Genomic DNA, 27544 nt, shown 5'->3' with positions numbered 1-27544 from the left:
GACTTGGATTTAATATAGGAGTTTAGGGAAGTATATCATTCGCAGGAGGTTCGCCCTGCCCAGGTAGGACAATTGGAGATGACCCATTCTGTTTAGATCTCTGGCGAGATTTTTGATGGTTTTGCTTATGTTATAGATTTTGTATATTTTTAGGTAGGGTTATGCCTAAATAAGTCAGGCGACCTTTAGCCCATCTCATGGGTAATTGTGAGGCCCACTTAGGGTGGGTGAACCCCTGCTTCAGATATAAAATTTCAGACTTTTCCAGATTGATTTGGAACCCGGACAGCCGACCTGAGCTACGTAAAAGATCTAGGAGAGGGCGTAAGGAGGTTTTGGGGTTTGCTATGTATATTAAGACATCGTCAGCGAATGCAGTTGTTTTAATTTCCACATTGCCCACCCGTATTCCCTGTAAGGTAGGCCAAGATTCAATTAGTCTGAGTATGGGGTCTAAGGAAAGGTTAAACAAGATCGGGGAAAGGGGGCAACCCTGCCTAGTCCCTCTGTACATCCGGATGGGTGTGCTAGCAATATATAAATTTAATGAATCAAATAGTACACATACAATAAAAATAAATATAAATATTTAAATTCATACACTCCCTATGACTAAACCAAAGATTTATGTTATAACCTGAAATCAGGAATAATAATCTGTATTCAAAAGAATACCACTATTGGTCTAAAATGTCATATACTTAGTTTGGGTAGATTAAAATCTCTCACCCTGGGATGTTTTCCGGTATTGAAGTCCCCAACTGTGCAAATGGGTAGACGGATATTGCTCCAATTTATTATTTATTTCCCCCGCTCCCCTTGGAACGGATCCTGGTAATGAAAAGGAAGCTTTCCTGATAGAAATATCCGCAGCTGATGAAACGAATAGCAGAATATACAGAACGATAGCGGAGAAACGCGTCAAGGACTGAGGCTTATTCACACCCTTTGCTATACAACCCATCGGAGACATTGCTATAACCCTCGGTGCTTGGGTAGCCCAGTATTGCCGGCTCTCACACCGCCAACAGCTGCTTTCATCTCTGGTACGTCTGCACCAATCACCTGCGGCAGACGGCCTGCTACCTGCTGATTCTATCATAGCCAATGGATAGCCCCGTATTGCCGGCTCTCACACCGCCAACAGCTGCAGCCATCTCCGGCGCGTCTGCGCCAACCACCTGCTAAGGATGGCTCACTCCCTGCTGATTCTATCATCAGCAGTTCGTCAACAGGCGGCGACCACTGAGCGGGTGTAGCTGGAGCTGTCTGTGGGCTCTGATCCCTGCTGTGGCCGGATACAGTTCCAGGTTGATTATTTCTATCAGGTAAGCTTCCTTTTCATTACCAGGATCCATTCCAAGGGGAGCGGGCTAAATAAATAATAAGAAAAAGGAGAAGATGTAACAGCGCTGGTCACCTGATTTAAATGCTTAATAAATTTTAATATTAATAATGCAATTGCATGAATAGGATAAAATTAAATAGAATAAAATAATACAATCAATAAAAATGCAAATAATGTTTTGTTTAGGTATACTCACCCACTGGTACCACTTGGTTGCTGTGAATCGGTTCTGGTGCAAATGTCCATTCCTATTGGGCTGAATGGATTATAGTGTACAGTCCATATCCAGGTTCCTCCGTTCCTAGTAAGCCTCTGGGGATAGCGCACCCCTCTGTTCCTTAGGTTGCCACAGGGGAACAGTCTCAACCCCTACCTCTGACGTCGTCTGTGGAGAGGATTGTTGGCTGTGGAAGTGGCTGGTTCAAAGGATGGTACCCACGAGGGTGTTGGATGAACCTTCATTTGGTGGAGGACTGTCAAAATGGATGTGGTAGGGACTCAGGTATTCAGCAAAATAGCAGTGGTGGGTCCAGGACCCCTGGACCCATCACTGCTGTATTGCAGCCTCTCCACAGACGACTTCAAAGGTAGGGGTTGAGACTGTCATGCAATTGCATTATTAATATTATTTTTTTTAAGCATTTGAATCCGGTGACCAGCACTGTTACATCTTTTCCTTCTTTTGACTGGGGGAGTAACTACCCCCAGTATTTTGTAGTAACAGCTATTTGGCCTGTCAGCTCGTCGTGGAGCGCCCTCTCTATATCTTTTGATATAAAACCATAAATAAATAATAAGTTGGACCATCTACACATTTGCACAGTCGGGGAGTTCAATATCGAAAAACATCCCATTGTGAGAGATTTTAATAAGATTTAGGGGGCAGGTATATATATATACACACACACACACACACACACACATATATATGTGTGTAGATATAAATGAGGGTTCTGTAGTTCATCTGAATTGGAATTAGCCATAAACCACTTTCAGTTAACCAATAGAACTGCAGTGAGAGTGTATATTAGCTGGATATGACATTTTCTAAATTGTACTGTATTACACTTAATAGCTTATTGGAGTAGTTTCCAAACTGTGTGTCCTGGGGTCTCTTAAGGGCAATTGCAGGGGTGTCTTGGCTTTAATGGGCAAAACCAATTCTTGTGGATGGCAATCATTAAAATATGTCAGCAAACAGAGCTTACCTTGCTCATCACAGCACAATAGGGCCTAAGGAGGACATAGAAACACAATTTACTTTATTAAATACATTTTCTACATTTCTCAATAAGAATAGTTCAGCATATTGGTGTCGTGAAAAAAAATTCTGATTCTCCAGGGCAATGAGGGTCTGAAAAAGTTTGGGAACCGCGGGCTTATATAAGACTTATTGTCTTATATATAATCATTAGCCATTTGTGCTCTGTCTTAATAGAAAATTAAATGAAAGATTCAAATTGAGATTTTCTCATTGTCCTCTAGGTAGTACTGCACAACAGTGCGATACTGACATACTTATCCATGCTTACAGGTAGGCAGTGCTATGTATAATTGGGGTAAACAGACAAATAGCAGATAAGAGTCCATGTGGGGAAATTAACCTAAGGTGCTAATCTCACTAATTGTATGCCTTGGGTTTTATCAGTTGTTTAACAAGCTTAAAAAAAAAATCTAACAAGCATGGCAGCCTACACAAATACTCCCGCAGTAATGATAAATGTTTATTAGTCACAACATTCACGCATGCCATGAAAATCTAGGTGAGGTAAGACTGAGCTTTCCTCACCGCTAAAGAGAAATCCAGTTTCATTATGCAATGAACAAACTGTCTGGCAGGTGTCTATAGTTACTTGGATGTACAGATGGAGACGCTCTCGTTTAGCGGGGCTTGGCGGACGGATCGCCAACCTCCTGCCCCCAGAAGGGGACCTGCCTGCAGGAGACGCTCGCGCGTCCCCTTTCGATGGAGATCCCCGTCAGTCCCAGCCGCCTCCCCGTTTCAGAGAGGGGGTTTGTGGGGATTCTGCACACAGAATGGAATTTGTGCCCTTCAATGTGCAGGCAGTAAACCGCTTATTATTGATGTTGCAAATATTAGCGGGGTACTATCCTGGCCAACTTGGTCAGTGAACAAAAAACGGGGAGAGGGAGGAGGAAAGAAGTTGTTACTGGATGCACTCTTGTTGGACACTTTCTATATAGTGTCAATAGAAAACCATCATGGCGTTTTATCTAAAAACGTGGGGGCTCCTTTTATCTTTATTATTGAACTTTGGATACGGAGGCACCCACATATCGTAGCGAAATAAGAATTAAAAACTTCACGACATAAACATACAATTGGTGTTGACACAAGAAAGATAAAGGATGTGTTTTTAAAGATTAAAATATAGGCGGATGCGATTGAAATGTGTATATCTGTGGGTAAACTCCCACCAGGCAGGATTGATACCAGTATACGTCACAAAATATTGTGAGATGTATGTGTGTTTTGTTTTTGGGCTATTTTTCGCCTAATAGGCTTAGTTCAATATCACACTAGGACTTAGTACTCTGCTTGTGATTCTGTACACATATGGATACAATCCAGGCTTGTACTCAATTTCTGGCCACAGGCCTTAGTATTACCCACAAACAAGGATAGTAGATGTTGAGAGACACACCTTCAGTTCACCTAGGTATTTGTGGCAGCCTCTGCTGGTCAATGCCAGGTATAGAGGTGTGCCTCCCCGTTTCAGTCTGCCGGTCCCCGCTGCCTCCTTGCACCCCCCTAACCCTGCCCGTCTCCATGAAGCAGAGACGGGCAGGGTTCCCATCCACACTGCCTGGAAACATGGACACGTGTGCGTGTAATGAGTTCCCTTTTAGCTTTGGACAAACAGTATTGTATACAAAGTATAGAAAATCATCAGTATACTGTATATGTTATATTAGGTGTAAATTAGCACACTTTGTAGAAAGCCTATACCCTTATGAATTACACAGATTCTGTGGATAAATAAAAACATGTAGATAAATGCCGCCAGCTGTAGAACCTGTATAATTTATGCATGGTGGTAATTTGTCGCTCGTTGTCTTCAAGTGTAGGTCTTCCATTGGGTAGTACATTGCTGCAGGAGAGAGCTCTTTCTCCTTTGAAGGTCTGAAAATGACAGGTCCTGTTTAGGAGATTTGAGGAATATATATAATGAGAGAGAAGGTTTTGTGTGTGTAAAGAAAATAAGATAGCCGCTTTTCAAAAGAATGAGTTGTTAAAGAGGAAATGACAAGTTATAGTAAGTGATTATAGGAACAGTTCGGGAATGAGCCACTCTGGGGCCTGAACGACATGGTAATTGAGAAGTTATCATGACCACTTAAGGAAGATATGTTAGAGGTTTATTAGAGTAAAGATTGAAAAAAGATTTATATGGAATCATTATTATTGTATCAGATAAGGCCGGTTCCACATTGAGTAGCTATATTAGAGAACAGGAGAATGGCTATTAGGTCCGGTAAGGGGACATTTTTCGAAACAAATCTTTTTCAGTTTGTTTCGATGATTTACAGCTATAACAGTAAATGTTATAGGTTTAGTTGCTTTCTGGCCAGGAAATCAGAGATCTCGCAGTTAAAATGTTGATTTGTTGCCAATAGGGCAGAAAAAACAGACAGAAAAGCTGGTATTTGTTATACTAAAGGTGGCAGTCATAATTACAGGTCACAGTTATATAAGGCTCCTGTCATTATGAAGTAAGTAAATCGGAGACAGGAAGGAACTCGCCATTTGTATACACTATCTCTATGGGCTGATACACTCCACACTACATTCACACTTTTCCGTGCTAAATTTGGACAACTGAATTGGCATTGAAAATGGGTCTTTTTATTTGAAGAGAAGGAAGATATCTTTCAGAATCCTAAGTCAGGGCCTGGAGGTTTATGAAACTAATGTCATATAACATACTTCCCAACTTTACCGATTTCCACGGGACCGTTCCTTTTTTGGGGGTGGGTGGTTCTGAGTCCCTCCCGGGGCCAGCAGTATCCCAGGGTGGGGCAGGTGGGAGTCCCCCGTGCTTGATGAATAGACGCTGTGCCCATGATACACATGGGCTGGCCAAGCCCCCACAATTGCAAAAATGTGGGCGTGGCCTCACAGGAGTGTCACAAGCATAGATCAAGCTCCATTGCCACTAGGCCACCCCCTCTCCCCATTGAAGGCGTGCATGTGCAGTGTGCACACAGTCCAGATTCTTGGGACTCATATGTTGAGAGGTATGCAAAAAACAAAGCATATGTGTCAGGTTAGCCCATATATCCACAGATCCAATTTTGAAGTCCAATATTGAAGTCTCCCAGGCATTTTCTGCATAATAGGCAAATATACTCTAGGGCAGGGGTAGCCAAGCTGGTCCTCGAAATCTATGAACGGTCCACATTTTCCAAGTCACATAGCTGGTGCTCAGCCATAGTCATTACTAATACCGCCTTTACAACAAAACGCCAGGTTGCACCCAGGATATTGGACACAGCTCCAATCCGGGTGTGATCCAGCTTGTGACCCTTTCAACACTGCATAATGCCGGGTGGGTGACTTCAGCGGAGGAAGGTTCCTGACCTGGCACTGAGAGATGAGAGCATTTCCCAGCGTCGCACCCACTTGCACTGTGAAGAATAAGTAATGACAACATCTGTGTTCTACAGAGCAGTGGCCATTTTGTTGTATTCAATTTAACATGAATAGACTTGCGACAAGAAAATGACCATTGCCTTACAGCACATGGATGAAGTCATGATTTATTCTGCTCTGTGGATGGCATGTCATGTTCTCTGGTGTCCAGACTCTCCTGGGAGCCTGATGCTGTGTACACACGATGCAATTTTGCTTTTGATTCGATTCCAATTAAATGGAATGGCAAGCAAAACTCATTTGACTATATAGTATAGGTCTGTAGTCTTGTCTGTACAGTCTATTTTTCTGTTCAATTTACACTAAACGGAAGCGTGGATTGGGATCTAATCGGGCTCAAATGAGGCTGAAAATTGTTCCATGTCCATTTGATTTCGATTCAATTTTGACTATATAGTCAGCTTTAGAGATAACCCACCACTGGTGCGACTTGGTGCACTAGTGGACACGATGCAGCCACAATGAGCATGGCTACATCTGCACTGTATATTTTAGTTTCCATTGTGGATAATAAAGTAAATACCTACATAAACACTGGACATTTCCCATTGTTTCTGTCTGATTCATTGAATAAAATACTTTATCTGTCACTCTGTAAAACTCTTCTCATTAATTGTTCACCACCATGCTCTCTGCATTCCTATACCTCTCTGATCCTAAACCTCCTCTTTTCTTTCTAAACATCCTTATACTCACCAGTCACACTTCAATTTTCTTCAGGGCTTGGAGCCTCGAGGCTGGCACCTCCATTGCCTCTGGGAGTTATGCCCCTGCTGTACAGGACTAATATGAATCATTGCTGTTATTAATCATGTACATTATTATGCATAGACTAGCAGTATATACTATCACATACGCTGGATATAGATTAAGTCTGGGTCTTTATTTTGTAGCAGGTAAACAGCATACCAGGTTAATGGCAAACAAGGTTACAGGATTGCAGGGTTTTCCACAGATTTCAAAATCATGGTACACTTCAAAGCACCTAGCGTAATAATACATTATCAGCCTGTCACCATGCTGCTTCTCAGCATTGGGAACAATGACCTCCTGCCCTGGACACACATATAACAGGAAGCCACAGGTGCTGCTATTCAGCCAAACCTAATTCTAATTTTCCTGCTGCTGCTACTGCTCTAAACCATAGACAGGATCTTCCACATTGCCATGTGGAAATATACTGTCCCTGCACTTATACTGTATATGTATATACCAAGGAGCCTAGTCAATGTACTCACTAATGATTAGCCATGGTGTATTCCTTCAGTGGGTCCCTCATGCCACAGTCCAACACTGACCCTAGGTACTGTCCTGTGCAGATGTTAATCCCAGTGCCTTGTGTATCCTCTAATGGAGCTGTCTGAAAAAACAGGGCTATTGTGCTGCAAAATAGAGAAGGGGGAATGGGCATTCTCTATTACCCCTTTCATACTTGCAATCCGGGTTCTAAGTTCCGGGTGCGACCCAGCTTGCAAGTGCTTTCACAATGGCCACCCGACCTGGAATGAAGTCGGGCGGGTGGCGTCATCTGGAGGCTTGGTCGGGGCGGCGCTGGAAGATGTCAGCACCTCCCAGCGGAGCATTTTTCGCTGCAGTGAACGGGATCTGGGTCACGCTAACCTGGAATACCCGTTCACACTCACCGCATCCTATCAGGACCTGGGTAGAAATTCTGGAATGCTGAACACGGGATGCGGTGACAAGACCCTTTCACACTGAGCTAAATCCCGGGTTGATGCGCATTCATGTGCAAAAACCCGGGATATTTTTGCAAGTGTGAAAGAGGTATTATTTGTGACTTCAGCTCACACCTCTCCACTGCTACATGTTTCCATGCAGTGCCTACTGCAAGGGGAATCATCAAATCAGCAAAATGTATATTCAGTACTAGGTCAGCCCTAGCCAACTTGTGGCTTTCCAGTGGTTTTGAAACTACATATACCAGCATGCCCTGACACAGTTTTAGCACTCCCTAATAGCATATTTGTGGCAGGGCATGCATTTTGAAATGGGTGCAAGGAGCCTCGCCAGTAGCCTTCCCTCATATAAAACTTTATCCGACCACCATTTCCCATTACAGTAATAATGCAAGACGGAGAGATGATTGAGTGATTATTTTATTGGTTGTAATAAATTGCAGTTAGGCTGCTGATACTGAGACCAGGACAATGCCAAGCCTAGGGACCTACAAAATTGTTTTTTGCAATGTAATGTTGCCTTGAGGACTGAGTTTAAGAACCTCTGCCTTAATGAATAACAATCCTTCTGCAACAGCTGTGGACACACGGTGCGATTTGCACGATCGATTTTGACTATATTGTGAAAATCGCATAGCACATAGTGCAAATCACACCCTGCTATGCAGCACTTGATACCTATTCGATCCGGATGTGTTGCCGCGCAGCATCGGAATCTAATGTATACATAAACTGTGCGGAACAGTCTATTTCTTCTATCTGGGAATGATTGCCATGCTTCTCAATGCAACATGGGTTGCAAAATTTGGTTCATGTGACATTTTGCCACAATTGTAGCCAGGACACTAGTGGGGTTATTCTAATTTGATTGGTCCCCCCGCAGGTTCGCACAGGGAGCCAATGTTTTCTGCGCTTGTGCTGATGCAGATTGCGAGTGAGCACGGTGAACTACATGTTCGCCGTCCCGCTCGCACCTAGCAGTGCGGGCGTGGGGGTGGAGGCAGGGGGCATAGCCCATGGAAACGCCCAGCATTTCATGGTTGTTCCGATAAAAACGCTGGCCGTTTCCATTGTAATCGCCCGGTAACGTGGGTGCTGGGGGAAGCTTACGTCAGTGGATGTCAGCTGCCCACCTGCTTCCCGCACAGGACGCTCGCAGATTGGAGACACCACAGAGGTGTCTGATCTGCGAGCACTGGAGAAATCATTGGATGGTCCCAGACCATCCAATGATTTGTCCCCCCAAGGCTGCAAATGGATGATTATGCAAATCATTCACAGCCATATGGGTGATCGCAGAGTGTGCTGGGGTGTGTGTGTGTGTGTGGTAGCCTTCACTGCGGGTGGCGTTTAGTCCACATGCAGCGTTGCAGACCAGAATAAGGTCCTAGGTGGGAGTTGGAGGGATTTCGCTGCCAGATGTGTGACTATTGCAGTCAGGCTGGTTTCACACACTCCGGCTCCTGCCGGACGGCGAAAACCCGTATGGCCAGGAAGCCGTGTAGCACACACTAGTTTATCATGGAGGGGATGGCCACAGCCCGGCAGCCGTCCCTTCCAGTGGTGGAATCCGGCTGCAGCCGTGCGGCTGGACCGTGGCCGTCCCGTGTGAATGGACACAATAGTGTCCATTCACAACTAATGTGTGCGGCACGGCTCCCTGGCCGTGCGGGATTTCACCGTCCGGCAGGAGCCGGAGTGTGTGAAACCAGCCTTACTATGCAGGACCATTGTAGCCCTGATACTGTGATCACTGAGTGCAGTTGTATGAAAAGAGTCGATGTTTGCACAGCAACACCTAAAATTAAAAAGGAAATACAGCTGTACTATATGTAAATGCAAGATGAATTAGCAAGGCGATCGATTATCGAACAACCGTACATGTGTACGGATCATAGCAGGCATCTACGAGGCCATTCAGTAACAAAAATCAGTGATTACTCTAATCATAAGCCTTTTGCAAGTTGATTGACAGGAAGCAGCCGGCTGTTTTCTGGGAGTCTCATAAAAATTGCAAGCATGTCCAGGTATTTTCAGGGAGGGTCTTTGACATCAGCTCCAGCCCCTATTGGCCCGTTTCCATCGCACACTTGGAAAGGTCAGGGTTAGACCATACTTGCCTACCTGACCCTCTGCATGCTGGAGAAAATGCTCTGTTCCTGGACTTCCCTGGTAATGTATGATTGCCATCACCTGTGGGGAAACACCTTTACCTAGCTCACCACAGGTGCTGGCAATCATACATTACCAGGGAAGTCCAGAAACTGAGCATTCTCTCCAGTATGCAGAGGGTCAGGTAGGCAAGTATGGGTTAGACACTTAGGTTATATAAAGATTTTCTAAGCGGGTATGGGTGAAAACATACCTACCAACATGTGTCAGGACTTCTCTCTTAATTTATGATCGCCATCACCTGTTTTAAACAGGGAAATTGCTAAAGCTGTGTACACACGGGGGTGATAGGGGCTATAATCGCTGGGAATATGGTCGCAGGCGACCATATTGCCAGTGATGGAAGTGTGGCCCGGTGATAAATCGCAGGGTGCGCGCTCCCGTTTTCTGCCCCATTGTAATCGCTGGTCGAAGGAACATGCTCCTGCGACCAGCTAATTACCTCTGCGGCTCCCCCAGCAGAGGTTCCTTTTCATCAGCGACCATCTCTGGTCGCTGATGAAAAGGAGACACTGAGCAATATATCTCTCCCCCCCCCCCCCCGTGTGTACGCACCTTAAGAAAGGTGCTTCATCACAGGTGATGGCAATTATAAATTAAGAGGGAAGTGCAGGAGCAGAACATTGTGCCCCTCCTGGTGAGGGTCATGTTGGGAGGTACGGCGAAAACACTTGAAAAGTTTTAGGAAACAGTTGGGTGATGAGCGGTTTCTGGACCCGTACACTTTTAATTTGCTTGTTTAATCTGTGTCAGTGCACATATTGAAGTTTCCATGTCCTGTGGTTGCTAATAGGTTAAAGATAAGCTCACACCTGTCAGAGCAAATCACAAATCCATTATTCTCAGGACACCTCTCCCAGGGCTGAGGGGGTTAAAAACATAAATTTCTAACAGAGTCCACTTAGCACAGTAATATCATGCTCTGCTGCTTTTCAGCTGGGACCTACTCACAGCACTATCTCGCTTTCTATCTTATGTCAGATGTGATCTTCCAGACAGAGAGTGGTGTGATGCTCTGCAGCCCAGTGATGGCTGGGCTCAGTCAGAACATCACTGTGTGCAATATTGATGGTGTGAGGTACTACTACATATGCTATAATGCTATTAGCCTGATCCTCTACAGGTTCATTGCATGTGGGCTGCCAGTGGCATCGTGATATGTAGTCTACAGGTTCTTGCCTTTCATTATCGGCAGCTTGGAAACCATTGTAAATCACACTGGAGAATTCCAGGAACACTCTCCAGCAGCCTGAGGCTGAAACAATTAACAGTAAGAAATAAGTGGTGTGTAAGGGCCAGAGACTACACATACATATACTACAAATACTTGGTTCTGTGTTACATAAATTACCCACTCGCTCTCCAATATGGGGTATAAATATATATGAAATATCATATTTTATTGTTTGTAGGTAAAAAGACGTAGTAAATGTGTAGCATAAATACAACGTTTTATAGGGTGATAGGAATAAGTAGACAGAAAGCAAAACCTGACGTGTTTTGACAATGTAAGATGTGTACTCGCTTTTCAGATGCCTTAGGTGCCTGATTCAGACCTGATTTCTAAGCTGCATCTGTCCGAATCCCCTCACTAGCATGCCAGGGGATGTGCAGAAATGTGCAGAAATAATTTGATGGTCGCTCACCGCCAAATGATTTCTTCTGCCTTCATCATGTGACTACAGCCGCCCGCCCAAGCAGGCATTGACATGCTTGTATTCACAGGGGTACGCACAGTGTTTTCATGGACGCACATATCGTTTTTGTTGGCATGTCCTCTGCGCCCACCCCCTGCTCGCCCCCTGGCAGCCCACTATGGCGCGAACGACCCGGGGTTTGCACATGCGCCTAATCGTGCATGTGCAAACACTGACCATCGGAGAGGGGGAGGAATTCACCCCAATATAAGCAGGTCTGAATCGGACCCTAAGTTTGCTAAATTTGCTGAATAAAGCTATGCAGATAATAGGAATACTGTGAGATCCTCAGCCCATTACCTTACAGGTCATTCCATTTAGAGACATCAATGCTGATGTCGTTATCTGAACAGGCACATTTTGCTTATCTTGCTAAGCTTACATATAGACAGGATGCATTCAGCTCGGCAAAGGAAGTATATTCTCTTTACTCAAGAGGCGGGATGCTTCAATGGCAAAAATGCTATCAAGGCTTTTGGAAATTCAGTTTGCCAATCGAATCTAAGCAGGGGCATGTTACCAGAGGAGGGGGCCCATGTCAGGGGTGTATAAAGAGGGGAGGAGGCCTGTGTGCCTCCTTGGCTGGGCCCCTCCTCTCTGCCGGGAGCAGTAGGGTCAGAGCGCTCTGGTGCTCAGACCCTACTGTGCATGCGCGACCCTCTGCTGCACTGTGGAGTCTGAGCACTAGAGTAGTCAGACTGCACTGCGCATATCGGCCATTTTTCCAGCGATCTCTGCTACTTCCGCGGGACTCCTGAAGGTATGTATTCCAGGGGCTCCTGTGCATCGAGCACACTGCACTCATTATACTGTAGATACGCCACTGGCCCATGTGTATACTCCGGATGGGCCCTACTCTGGGACTCCGGGTGGTCCCTAGGCTCTGGCATTGTCCCAGATGCCCCACTAAACTCTGGAAAATATAAATAAGAAATACATGGGTGATGTGTGCATATTGTGGACCCCCAGGGACTTATCTATAGATGGCATTGCCCAATAGAAGCCTATGGTCTTATCTTTACAACAATCCCCAAAAGGGACCAACAGGATCTTCCTGCAGCTCATGCATGTACAGAGAGATGTCATTTGCGTAAATCGACAGGCATATGGCATTAATATATCCTTGTAATCAGTGGTGGGATATTTTGCATTCAAAAAGCAAGGTGTGATGCATACCGCACAAGAACAGGACAGTCGTATATTGTATGCATTTGCTTTCAATTGTGCTTAATCCCATTATTTGCAGATAGAAGTCTACATTATATACAGTAGGAACCTAACCCTAACATAGCCTCTTGAGCCACAAAAAATGCCTGGGATTTCCATTTATAAATGCAGTACAGTAATGTATCCATCGTCAGTGAATTGTCTTTTATAATGTCTCCAGAACCTTAAACTATGGATTTACCTAAACTTTAAGTGTTTGCCTGGCAAGGTTTATATTTCCCCAGTTATTCCCCAAAAAACATGTGGGTGTTGGCTACAGGTGCAAAGATATATTTTGGACCACCCTCCTCCACCCAAACCTAAATTCACAATATGTAACAAACACGGCAGTGGATGACAGGGAGAAGTAGAGGGTGACAGGAAGAGGCAGGGGGAGGCAGAGAGTTTCAGGGAAAAACAGTGGGTGACAGGAAAAGGGCTACAGGGGCTGTGTCCATGGCCCCCGAGGGGCTCGGTGGGGGCCCTGATCCGACTCCTCCCTCGCTCCTGGGCAGCAGCAGCATGAGCTCCCACATTGTCAGTGTGTTACAGCATAATTGGGGGGGTTGGAGTGATTCCACTCCCACCTAATCTGGTTTTGAGGCTTTTCACTTTTTTTCTCCTGCAATTAGGCCACGCCCCCAACATTTTACCGGGGTCCGGCAGACCTCTCGGCGGCACTGGCTACGCCAATGTTAGTTCTGCCTCGGAGCAATACAAACAGTACTGTAGAGTTATAAGCCGGATTTGTACAGTAGTTACAAAATTGGTGAATAATACATGATTATTTAGTCTCCTGCTGGTGCTGGGAAAATGCCAGTGACACCAAATATCAAACACAATGACATTTGATATGCAGTGATAACCAATGCTTAGACATACTCCAAATTGTTCACTTTAAGTAAATGCAAGTAATTAAAGCTGTCAGAATACAAAAATTGTTCCATTTCTGTAGTCATTTATGTATTTACTAGTGGTTAAGGGATGACGAGGTGCTAACATATCAGCTGACATCATCAGGATAATTTTATAGCTCATTGGGCAAAGGGGAAGGTTAAATTACTGCTCAACTGCTGCCTATAAATGCAGTTCAAACACAACCGCACACCGGCAGTGCTGGCAACCTTCCATGTTTTTCATTTGATGAAGTCTTTATACCGAAAATGCTGAGGGACCGTACTACTGTTATCTGGTACTCAAGCTCCATTTCTGAAATACTCCTTTGTTGCTTCTCCAACATTTTCAAGTGATTGTGGAATCCTAGTGATACCCAAGAGGCAAATCCCTGAATCAATTAGATTGCTTTCATCATTTCCATATAGGCTGTTTTTAATTGGATGCATTCAGCATCCAGCCAGTGGGGATGCTGCTGTTCACAGTAGTGATGCTGGCATCCTGACCACTGACTATGAGACCGGCACCGCAATCTCGACATCAGTGAGGATGCCGGTGCGGGAATTCTGACTGCTGTGATGCCGAATGTAACTATGCTGGGGCGAGTTAGGCACTAGCGGAGAGGGTTAGGCTGCCCTAGCCTAGCCCTCAGGGAATTTTAGTGGTTGGGCTGCCGCTTCTTTATGAATCATTGGTTTACTTGCAAATATCAAATTTAGCACATGCACTCTTTAATGTTGCAGCTGGTCACACCCCTTCTGAATACAGGCCACAACCCTAAACAGGGGCCCCTATCTCTCCATTCCCCGGTGGGCCCTTCATGCCCCAGTCTGACACTGTGTAAATGTAACACACACGCCCATTCTAGAAATGATTATCACGCCACATTGAGTGAGTAGTCGCAGTCGGGGGTAAGATGAGGCTGGTATTTTAAGGTACAATAAGGTGGTGACATTATATTATAAGGACACTCTGCATCGTCTCATCCCGTCCTGATATTCCACAGTTACTGCATTAAAATGAAAGGCTGCCCTAGTTTAGCATATCTGATGAGATCAAACTATAATAGAAGCAGTTTTCTATGGAACGGATACAAAAGTAGTATGAATACAAAATAACTACAGGTTTCAAATACATCCCACTGCAACAAAAGAACGCAGGCACATGAAGTGCAGTACAGAGAGCATGCGGTATACAGCTAGCACACATGAGAGCAGGCATCCGCTGGTCTCCAGTACAGCAGAGACAGAATGTCAGTAGACATAATGAATTGATGTACAGAGTGATTTGTCTCATGTGTAGAAGGTAGAAAGCGTTCTCCAGCAGGCTAACCCCACCTCCTCCTCTCTGTGCCTACAAACAGCTTCTCACATTGATGCTGCTGTATAAGCAAACATCTGTGCAGGCTCTCTGCTCTCTTATTTAAGGCAGATCCAAGTGGTGCCTACCAACGCAGCCATTAAATTGCTGTTGTTTGTTTTAAGTTTATGGCAATTAGGGAATGATAGTTTCTCTCATGCTGCAAATAATAGCCTCATATATCAATACGAAGGGACTGTAGTTTCTGTGCGCAGCAATGACCTATATTTATCTTCTGTGTGACTGTGTCAGATGTAGCTGTCCTGTGTTTTATATTCATCAGGGAACATTTTGCACTATAAATACAAAAAGAAGAGAATATCTATCAAACGCCATCACTTGGTTGCACATATTGGTGACCAAAAAAGACCCCTTGATGGTGGGATATGGGTTGATTTTGTGCTGGATTCTGTCTTGTGTAATTTTCATCAGCCTCTTCATTTCTCATTCTGTTCCTCTTTATCTTTCAATCCACTTGCTTTGATTACAGCTATATATCCCTCTAATCCCCCTCCCTGCCTCTCCCTCCTCTGTAGTGTGAGAATCATTTACATATTTATCACCTACTTCCACTTGCCTGAGTCCTCTCTCTCTCTCTCTCTCTCTTTTTCATTCGCTCTCTGGTTATGTCTTCCTTTTTTGTTATCTAAAATCTGTTTGGTTACTTTTATCCCATCTTTGACATTGTGCCTTTCTTCTTTTCACTGTATATCCTTCTCTTTTCTACCTCCAAGCATCTGCCTTTCTTCCCCTTTCTCCCTCCCATTTCCTCCACTGCTGACGTTCCTCGTCTCTCGTTTCTTTCAGATTTTGGTGGCAGCTGGAGACGGTCAGACACAGAGACGGATTCATCTCCTGAAATCTACATCTCGGGACCCAGAGGCGGCTGGCACACACACATACACAAACCCTGTCTTCTGTTCCCAGTCACTCATTCTGTCCATTCTCCATTAACGTGCTAGAAGATGTGAAACTACAAATGAGTAACTGTTGATTGCTAACGAGGAACTCTTTGATCAGCGACTACTATCTGTAAGAGACTTGTCCTCATATCCTGTCCTGTAGAACATGATGTGCAGACTTTATTGTAGGACTGTGGTACGCAGACTTTGCTAAACTTGTGAACAAACCTGCAGAGTTCAATATAATCTCTTGCTCGGCTCCTTCATCCTTGTTGACTGCATCATGTCATGCTGGTGGCTCCTTGTGACAACACTCTTTTACTTCTGGCACCTCCCACCGGGTGCGGAGAGCGATTGCTGGCTGATTGAGGGGGACAAGGGGTATGTCTGGTTGGCCATCTGTAGCCAGAATCAGCCTCCTTACGAGACCATCCCTCAGCATATTAACAGTACAGTTCATGATCTCAGGCTTAATGAGAACAAGCTAAAGATAATTGGTTATGCCTCCCTATCTCGCTTTGGAAACCTGACAGACTTGAACCTGACCAAGAATGAGATTTCCTACATCGAAGATGGAGCCTTTCTGGGACAGTCCAATTTACAGATTCTTCAGCTCGGTTATAATAAATTGACCAATTTGTCAGAGGGAATGCTTCGGGGTATGCCCAGGCTACAGTTCCTATTTGTGCAGCACAACCTGATAGAAGTGGTGACTCCAGGTGCCTTCTCTGAGTGCCTGAGCCTTATAAGTATTGACTTATCCTCGAACCGACTCACAAGGCTAGATAGCTCTACTTTCATTAGTCTCCAAGCACTCATGGCATGTGAACTGGCAGGAAACCCTTTTCATTGTGGCTGTGAGCTCTACGGTTTTCTTGACTGGCTAGTCATGTTCAATAATTTTACACGCAATTATGATCGTTTGCAGTGTGAAAGCCCCCGAGAGTTTGCTGGATACCCGCTCCTCAGTCCCAGGCCCCACCACAGCCGAAATGCTATAACTGTTCTTCAAGCACGATGCAAGAATGGGGGCTACCTATCTCTACCACGTGAAAGGCCCACTCCACTTCTACCAGAATCCTTGCATGATCCAGATGAAAATTCTGGCTTTAGCCCTGGAGACCTACTTTCATCTGAGCCAACTGCCCCCTCTTCCACTGACTCTTCTGTTATGCCCACCATTGAGATCCATCATGTAACTGGAAGTTCAGCCACTCTGATTGTTACTATTCCATATCCTTATAAAAAGATGTATATTCTGGTGCAGTATAATAACAGTTTTGTATATGATGTGACAACTTTGAAGCATAAGAAGGAATACATAACCTTAGATAAATTGAAGGCTCATGTCAACTACACATTCTGTGTGGCTTCCATTCGCAACTCAAAACGTTTCAACCATACTTGCCTCTTTGTATTCACTCGTTCCAAGGATAAAGAAGAATTCTCCCCCAACACTTCCACCACCACTCATTATATCATTACTATTTTAGGATGTCTTTTTGGCATGGTCATCATACTGGGAGTGGTTTACTATTGCTTAAGAAAGAGGAGGATGCAAGAGGAAAAGAAAAAATCTCTCAATGTAAAAAAGACCATTCTTGAAATGCGTTATGGTTCAGATGTTGACCCGTGCTTAGGATCTCATTCATCGCAGAAGATGTCAGAGCATCCCATTCCTATTTCCCGCATTTCTTCCCTGCCAACATCAGTTGCTGGGCTGGGAAGTGGAGGAGAGAAAGGAATGTCTTCCAAGACAATGAACTCTCAGATGGGAACACCCAAAGCTCCAAAGGGCACAAATTACATGGAAGTAAGAAGTGGAGAAGGGCTAGAAAGAGGTCAAAGAGGAATTTCAGCAGGGGAAGAGGATGAGGAAGACTTCCGGGAACTGGACAATGATGAGGGGTCAGCATCTGAAATATCCACAATTGCCAAGGAGGTGGACAAGGTGAACCAAATTATTAATAACTGTATTGATGCCCTGAAACTTGATACTGCTTCTTTTTTAGGTGGGGGGGACCCAGAACTGGGATATGATTGTCAATCAATTCCAGCCAGTTCTTCAGGTCATTTGGAAAGGTTGAGCTTCCTTTCTCCCATGTATAAAGAAGGCGTTCACCCTCTTCAGCGCCAACTGAGTGCAGATGCAGCCACTGTTGCAAAGAAACGCTGCAGCATTTCATCTACTGGATCTATTAAGAGTGCTAGAGTTTTTAGCTTGGATGTACCTGATCAGCCTATGAAGTGTGACTCCAAGTATATTGAGAAGAGCAGTCCTCTTAACAGCCCATTGGACCGACATCCTCTAGTTTCTTCTTCTGGAGTGCACCATTTAGATGTCAAACCTTCCTATCACTGTAGTGAGCACCGGCACTCTTTCCCCGCTCTGTATTATGAGGAAAGTGCTGATACCCTCAGTCAGAGAGTCAGTTTTCTGAAACCACTTACCCGTTCCAAGAGAGACTCCAGCTATTCCCAACTGTCACCCAGACAACATTTTTCAGGATACTCTTCCAGTCCAGAGTACTCCACTGAAAACACCCACAAGATCTGGGAGCGCTTCCGTCCTTACAAAAAACACACTCGGGAAGAGGTCTACATAGCAGCCGGACATGCTTTGCGCAAAAAAGTCCAGTTTGCCAAAGGGGAGGACTTGCACGATATCTTGGATTACTGGAAGGGAGTGTCTGCTCAACAGAAACTGTAACAAACAAGAGAGTTCTAGGGGCCAGCCAGGGCGGTGGACATGTTCAGCTGAGAACTGTAGTACTGAAACACTGCAGTTTGCATCTAAAGTTTACATTGGAGGTGGCGATGTACCCTCACAAACAGAGGGGAGAAAATTAGATTTGTGAGTAATGCACAGGGAATTTTTCTGGCACAGACCTCCTCCCCTTTTTCAACACTTCCCCCCATGGTCTCCAAACTTTGTATTGGCGACATTCTTTCTGTTTATACATTTCGCTTTCTGAATACGTTTTTTTATTCTCCTGATTTTGTTAAGAAACAAATTGGTATGTATTGCCCCAAATGTTGCAAGCTGAATTCATGCACTAAACAGGGATGAGGATGCCGCTTTGTCTATTCAGTTGAAATAATAATCTTTTATTCCATTTTTTTCAGTATTTGTATAAATTGATGGCGATGAGTTATGACACTATATCGGCATTAGAGCAGTTATCTAACGATATGGTGAATCTTATTCTGAGAGCTCCAGAGAATAGTCTGCCCTGCTCTCGCTAATGAAATAGTGACCTTAAATGGTATTTGTTATCATAAGACAAAAATAGCTACTGCAAAGTCAGTTACGTTTCAAAACAGCAAGATGCACAGGTATGCCGGCATCACTAGTAAACATATCATTTGTGTTTAAATATACTTTTTTATCCCCACTCACTGTATATAACCCTTCGAGTACTAAAATCTTTGTGAGGGATGTGCAAAATATCTGCTAAAAAAATGCCAGCGTCGCTCACATTTGTTATATAAATTCCAATAAAAAAATGTGTTAAAAAAGATTTATATTTCCTATATAAGGTAAACAATACAGGTCATGGAATACAAACGTTTCCTTGGCAATTTTCACCCCTATTTTGTCAAACTTACTTGGCACTCAAAGGGTTAAAAAAATGAATTTTATTTATCATAGGTTCACATCAGAAGTGAATGAAATGGGGGCTCAGTAACATATATTACCTACCCACCAAAGCACATGCCAGACAGATGTCATTTAACCAACTTCCTCTTTTAAATGCAGCTGTTGATAGTAAATGATGACACAAACTTAGTTACAGTCTTTACTCTGGTTGTTTTAACCCCCTGAAAGCACCACAGCATCGATCTTTAGGAATCTACATTACTATAACTGGCTTCAACTACTTTAAATAGTGCTGATAGGACACTTGCCGATGTAGGTTGTAAAATGTGGTTTAACAAACCTTTGATACTTGGCTCATCCTATCAGATATGATCCTTATCTATTACACCTGTGTGTCCCTAGCTCTTCACAATGCATTGGGAGATGACTACCTGTGAATCACATGCATAGTACTAATATTGATTTCCTATACTACGTGAATTGGCTTTGTGAAATGTCCATTGAGAGAGGTAACAAGTATTGATACATGCAATCATGTGTTCATTTTCTCAGCAGGACCCTACAGACCTTTATTGATAGAACATCGTACATTAAGCTGCAATGCTTTTTACTACTGAGAAGTAGCTGCAGCTCTTGGGGGAACGCTGCACTAAAAGGCATCACTGGATAAAATATTGTATTTTATGTCTCTGGTTCCCAGTATCACCATTATTTCCATACTGTAAATTTATCTGGAATTGCTCAATTGCTGGACGCATCCTCGCAGGTCTTTTCTCAAATGAAGATTTCAGAATGCATTTCTCTGGCTACAAAAGGTGATGAAGAAGCCCCATGTTCTGCCATCTGTCCCTGTTATACATTGAGTAACCTTTGTTGCATGACTTCAGCTTGCAACATCTCTTTCCGTAGTAAATAAGTGCATGGGTTTAACTCTGTCACTTTCACATTGCCCTGTGTTTTCTTGACTTTTTTAGAAACTAACTGCCATAATGGCATTTTTTAAGTTATATTTTTTATTTTAAAGTGCACCCATTGTCGACACATAATGGAGGCAGACATTTTCAGGCTTAAACTATATTCCAGGTAACACAACTCCAAGAAAATGGTGGAAAAAAGTATCATATTCCCCAATGATGTTACTAGCTCCTAGTTCGTTTCATTGACACCACTATTGGTAAGGCCGAGGAAATGGCTGCCTTCACTGTGGGTAAGCGATGGGTTCTCTTCAAGGTAATTTTCTGCTGTGGTTTCAGAGAATCTGTTTTGGCTTCTTGTTTCTGTTTGAATTTTTTGGGCGGTATTGGGGGCGTGGGAGGGTTTGGGAGAAAGGGATGGAGGGGTGTGTAAACAAAAATGTTGGCCAATGATTTTAAGAGAGGAGATGGGAACTGTATTTTTTTGCATGCATTAGTGTAAAAAATAAAAAGAACAAAAAAACACAAAAGATAAAGAACATAAAATTAAAGCACTCGGCACAGTTCACTTTTTAAAAGAAATTCAGCAGTGATATTTGGTAATATCCTGCCTTCTGAGAATTGGATGGTATCTGATGGGACAGACAAGACTGCATAGATAGTAAATTTTATATTTAAAATGTCTATATACCTCATTGTGCCTCCCACTAGGATCTATTTATTGCATTTGTCTGCACAAAACTGTAATGGCTTAGTGTAGCTGCACTGCTATGGCGAAACGCGACACAACATGGAAAAGGAATGTTACTACATTCCCATGATTAATGCTACTTCTTCAAATGCGCTCCAGGTAGGAACAATTTCAAATGTATTTTTTATTCTAATATCTCTAATTGGAAGAAAACTATTTTCTTTTGTTTCACTTACACAATGCTCTTATGTTTCACATTGTGTTATGACACACAACATCTAAGCAAACTACCAGTTTGAAATAGGCTTAATTCCTTTTATGTAAAATTACAGGAATTGGCTTGGAGACACTTACCCTGGGATGAGCAGGTACAGCATAAAGTTAAAGTTCAGGCATTGACAATTCTGTTTTTCCAATTGGGTACAGTACATGTAAACAAAAATAAAATTTCTTATTAAAGTGGCATCGGTGGAACATAAGTAATTGAGAGATAACACTACCCAAACATGACAAGTCACACGTAAAACCCAATGGATTACTTGCTTGGTGCTCAGGAATCACATGGTCCTGTAGGGCCCCCACATCCTGCAACCTTACTGGAATGTTAGAGAAAAATGTAAGAGTTCATTTGATGAAGGGTGTGTATACAAAGTGACAGAAGGCTAGAATTGAAAGAAATGCATGTTTCTACCAACTCAACATTTAGTTAATCCTCCCTTAATGTGGCAAGATCCAAAATTGGGTCATGTGTCTTAAAATTAACCTGGGACTGATTCACAGATGCATGCAGATTGGCTGTAATTACACTCGCATTATGTGCATGGTACTACAATGCTGAATTGTACATCAGTCTAACACCACCCTTATCCTTCTACTCGAGGAAATACCCAACATCATTATAAGCGCACACTTGTTCCAGCAATATACCTGATTTAATATGGATCTCTGAGAATGCCCATCTCTAAATAATCCACAATTCCTTCTACATGCCCTTAATACTGTATAACCTCACTCCATTTACAGTAGCCCTGTTATCACCTGGTCATGCCCATTCCGTTACAAGTGGAGTTATGCCTGAAAATCAGACAATCCTAATATTATCCATTGCTTTAGTTCTTTAAGTAACTTTTTTTTATTGTCCAGAATCTACTGCTTGGTAGTGATAAGAAAGTACTTTGCCAATGTACATGACAATATGACCACTATAGGCACTGTTCTATTAAAGTGCAGTATGTAATATATACAATATACAAGGGGATTCTAGAGTGTGATGCATTTTGGGTGTGATTCTAGTTGGCTCATTAAGTAGTGGTATTTCACTGCTTAGCAAGCCTTGTATCGCCTCCCGCTGGACGTGCGAATGCCCGCCCCCCGCTACCCAGCGAATAGCCCTGCTGCTTTGTGAATGGTTGTTTTTCACAAACATCCATTCGCAGGTAGCATGCTGGGCTGAAATCATTCGGTGGTGGGTGACCATCAAATGATTTTACCCTGCATGCAAATCTAAGTCATTCTGGGCTGACTTAGACTTGAGGCATCCGAGAACTGGGTGGGGCAGCTGAGTTCCTGTGACCTTTGGTATGTCGACCATTTTGAGGTGTCAAACTAGTCACTGTCGACCATTAGTGGTTGACCTAGACATTGTCTACCCAGTGACCACATACCGTGCAGCATATATACTGTACATGGGCAGTAACAAGAAATTTCTCCACTGTGTAGAACATACAGTAATGTTACATCCATCTCTGAGACAGGACAAGTTTCTTGACGTTATTATTTCTTTAAAAATCAAGTCTTCCATGTAAGATGTAATGAAATACACACACCCACATCTTTTGTTTCCCTGTTTAAAACTTAAATGTGAATCTTCTTTACTGCAGCGCTCCAAGTGAAGATGACAGATAAGTAATGTGAACAGAAGTCTGCAACATCATCTTACATAGCCACGATGAAAATGAAGTACTATTGGCTGGAGAAGTCATATCAGTCAATCAGAAGGTGATAGATAGGACTGCAGACAGTCATTATCATGTACCATTTCTCCATCACATAGGTGTCTTTTCAGCTCTGTCTAATCATACAGTATTTATCCACATATAATTCTGTCACACCGTCACAGGACATGCTACAATTATTATACTTACTAATACTGCTTTCAGATCGCAAATGCAGGGTCGCACCGGGACTTTTAACCGGTTCCCAATGCGACCCTGCATGTGTTGTCTGTTCACACAGCAAACAGCAAACCGGCAATATTTCTGGATCGCTGACGTCATCATAGGGCGCTGCGTTGAGTCGACGCATCATCGGGGGCGGGGTCGAGGCAGCACTTAGAGCTGGCACTGCTCCAAGTGCTGCATTCTCCATAGTGTGAAAGGGAAACAGGTCGCTCGACCCATTTAACCCATTCACACCGCACAGCAACACGGCAACGAACCGGTAAGAACTGTGCTTTCTTACCGGTTCTTATTGCGTGTTGCTACCCATTTGCGGCACTCGGTAACACCTTTCACATTGCAGTAATTACCGGGTCAAGCCTGCAAGAAACTGGCTTGTACCCGGTAATTAGTTGCGATGTGAAAGGGGTATTACATATTCCCCACCCCATTCTGCCTCAACAGACATTAGGTCCCCAGTCTAGAACACGCACGCAGCTAGATACAGGTACATTTAGTTCACATGCTCAGTACAGATATGCGTATGCCGAATGAGGTCCCAAGTACGCAATGTGATGGATCCTTATCCAGTTAATATGTTAAATTAGTTTCTCTTATTAGAATCATTTGGATCCATTTGTTTCAATTAGCAACTTTAGAGAAATACTGACGTGTATAAAATAAACACTGCTTCAGAGTTTACATTTTGTATTAAAATATAAGAAGGAGCATATTGTTATAAGAAAGATCCCTGTCTGATAATTGGACAGTGATCACCTTAGGCAAAGCCTTGGGACTGCATCTGTCCTGCAAGCAGGGCAGGACCGTGGCATCTTACCACTACACTTTCCTGTCTAATGCCAGTAGGAGAGCTACCCTGAGGCAAGGCAGTGTATCCCATCTCTAATTAGCTAACCTGAGCACGGCCACTCTCATGCCAGCCAGTCACGGCTCATATTAAGCAGCAACACCTGAAGATTTAAAATAAATAAAGTAAAACAATACTGGTGGGGTGCAATTACTATACTTCTGCTGTCCACTTCAATTAAATGTTCAGAATGAATTCCTGCCATTCCCCTATAGAACAAACACTAAATTCTTAAATAAGTAAATGTACTACAGACCAGTTACTGTGTTCCAAACTTGGAAAAGTGCATTATGGCAGTGTTAATGCTGCTTAATGTGGGCCAGGATAAGACATTGACGATCGGTTGTAGACACTCTAAAGATGCTTCAGTTAGGCATATTGCATACTTACCTACTATCCTGGAGTGGCCGGGAGGGTCCCCAAAAACTGTTCCCCCTCCTGGCTCCCTGGATGGGTGGGCAAGCTGAATGCTGGTCAAATTCCAGTATCCGGGGCTAAAATTAAGCATATTGTGTCATTTAGTACAACCCCTCTCCCCAAGGAGCTGCGAATTTACCAGAATGGGGGCGGGGTTTAATGACAACAAGCCCCACCCCCTGGAAAAGCTGCAGAGAGTCTCCTCTCTGATCTTCTCCCAGACATGAGACACTTAAGGTATGGCATATTGTGGTGTCCTTACCGAATATACCATTGATGAGGTACAAAGAAATGTGCCATACCACAGAGATCAGGCTTCATTCTATGCTTTCCATCAGATGGCTACTACCCCAACCAGCCACACTGTATAGATAAAAGCGCTTTGTATGAGCACAAACACCAATGCAATAAATAAAGAATAGACAAAATGTAATTTAATAGAGGATATCATAATTTCATTACTTAGACATAAAAGGGACTTTCAAATAAATTATTTTAGGAGAAACAGTCTAAGTTGTAGTATTCGGTAATAGGCAGTGGATGCATAGCTTTGCTCTAAGGCAAAACCATACTTTGCCTCACAGATTATATGCATGGGGCACTGTCCTGAGCTGAAAATGGGCATAGTGTTTTGCACCCTGATAAACGCATAGGTGCATCTACAGTATACTGCAAACTCTGCCTTTTCATAACTACCATTAAAATATTTAATATCAACGAGGTTGGTAAACAATTCACCTGCATGCTTAGCAATTGGTGCCTAGTCTGTTCTTCCTCTGGCAAGTGTGATTGGATCTTGCATTCTATCACTGTATGAATTTACTTTTACTATTGTTATTTATTACCAGTTATTTATATAGCGCATACATATTCCGCAGCGCTTTACAGAGTATATTTGAACATTTCCATCAGTCCCTGCCCCATTGGAGCTAACAATCTATACTCCCTGCCACATGTACAGACACACATTCACGCTAGGGTTAATTTTGTCAGGAGCCAATTAACCTACCCGTATATGTTTGGATTGTGGGAGGAAACCAGAGTACCCGGAGGAAACCCATGGATGAATGGGAAGAATATACAAATTTCATGCAGTTAGGGCTGTGGTGGGAATCAAACCCATGACTTTAGTGCTGCAAGTAATGCTAACCATTACACAACCTGTACTGCTCTATGGCCCATATGGAAGCTTACAGTTGTTCCCGTACTTATGAGTCCTGGTATCAACATATCCAGCCAAATATAATAGCCTCTGTGCTTGGCGGCTGTGCAGGATACCGGCCCAACTCTGAGGTTTTTTAAAGGGGCAATCATTTACAATTCCTGGTTTTGTTTGCCTTGTCAAAAAACCTCAGAGTTCAGCTTACATGGCGCACAGCCGCCAAACTTGGAGACTATTACATTTTGCTGATCATGTTACTAACTTATAGTTTGCAGCTACCTGTTGCATCTACACAGTGTGGATGGGATGCACTAAAACCCGCACGTCGGTCCTATGTGCTTCTCTTCACAGCGCTGTGTGAGGAATCATTCACGGATACCTCCCAGCATGCCCCGCTGCCAGCGCTGTGACTCTGAATGCGCAGAGGAACTCCTGGCTCTCAGACCCAGAAGTCCGGAGCCGCATCGAAAGAGCTGACCTGTGCGTTAATAATCACATATGTTAGTGCCTATGCAATTATTAAGAATGAGGTAAACGGCGAAGTGGGGTCGCGGATTTTAGAGCATCCCACCTGTATCTACAAAATGTCGTTTACACTCACTTGGCTAACCTATTATTCGGCTATTGTTAAATAACACAAATTTATTATAAAGCTGTGATTCAAACTGATACAGTATACAAGCCTCTATATCAAGGTGGCAAAACCAAACATAATAACACATAATCCTAGCCTGTCTTTTACGCACGCACTGGGTGATATTGTAAGATCAAGCTTATGAAAAATGAAAGGCCTTGAATAATGAATACCATTACAGCCTACACATCACTGCTAATTAACAGATCTTGTTTTAAGAACTTTACATTAATCATTTCCTCTTGATAACCCACTTCCAGATTAAGGCTCTTGCTCCCAAATTCTGTCTCCATTTATCTCCATCTCTGACCCAGCAGATACCAACAATTACTGTATGTCCCCTATCTTGTGAGGACAGCGAGGAATCGGAAAGTCCTCTGGTTTGTTGTCTTTCCAAATTTTGTTTCAATGGCACGCAGTGGTTCCTGACAAAAGGAAAAAAGGATTAGTGGAGGGGGAAAAATTATATTTCTATATTTGCAATAAATTTCTTATGAAAACCAGGAGTACGTTTGTGGTTTATTGTGCACAGGTAGAATGTTTCTTGAGTGTTTGGAAGAACGAGTGTTATGTTTTTTCGTAAACCATTAGCTTAAAATATGTGTGGGTTGAAAATATACATCTAACAAGGAAAGAATTGTTTCTGTGCATACAAAGCATCCACAATGCTGGACATATTCTTAACCCTTTGAGTGCCTACATCGCTGTGGGAGATGTTCAAGATATCTGCTAAAAATGCCAGCGTCGCTCACATTTGTTATATAAATTCAAATAAAAAATGTTGTGTATATGAGGTAAACAGTACAGGTCATTATGATGAATACATATGTCTGCTTGTCAATTTTCACACCTATTTGGACAAATTCACTTGGCACTCAAAGGGTTAATGTGAAGTAAATACAACGATAAGATTTTAGAAGTAAAAAACAGTTATTGATTATTATTCAATTCTCAGCATGTGATCCATCTTTATAAATGCTCTTAAATACATAAGAGGAAAAGCATAAGAGTATGTTTGACAGGTTTTTTTTTGCATCAATGACTAGATATATATATACAGTACAGATGTTGCACCGCTCATTCTGCTCATAGAATTGCCGGCCTTTGCTAGCCCCCACCAGCCGCCGGTGGCGCGTGCCCGCATCGTGTCG

At 43.2% G+C, this 27544-nt stretch overlaps 1 protein-coding gene across 1 annotated transcript in view; it reads left to right on the top strand.

Annotated features, from left to right (window-relative positions):
- The window catches only part of ELFN2 (extracellular leucine rich repeat and fibronectin type III domain containing 2), a 100801-nt gene extending 73902 nt beyond the window's left edge, over window positions 1–26899 (top strand). The window contains exon 2 of the mRNA XM_083156362.1: window positions 15856–26899. Coding sequence (XP_083012488.1) covers window positions 16234–18660 — 2427 coding nt within the window. The 5' untranslated portion in view covers window positions 15856–16233 and the 3' untranslated portion in view covers window positions 18661–26899. The remainder of the gene's footprint in view (window positions 1–15855) is intronic.
- The last annotated feature ends 645 nt before the right edge of the window (window positions 26900–27544 follow it).

This window comes from Crinia signifera, chromosome 8, assembly GCF_055691185.1.
Source record: "Crinia signifera chromosome 8, ASM5569118v1, whole genome shotgun sequence".
Classification (NCBI taxonomy): Eukaryota; Metazoa; Chordata; class Amphibia; order Anura; family Myobatrachidae; genus Crinia; species Crinia signifera.
Note: the sequence above shows the minus strand (reverse complement) of the source record. Positions and strands in the feature narration are given on the sequence as shown.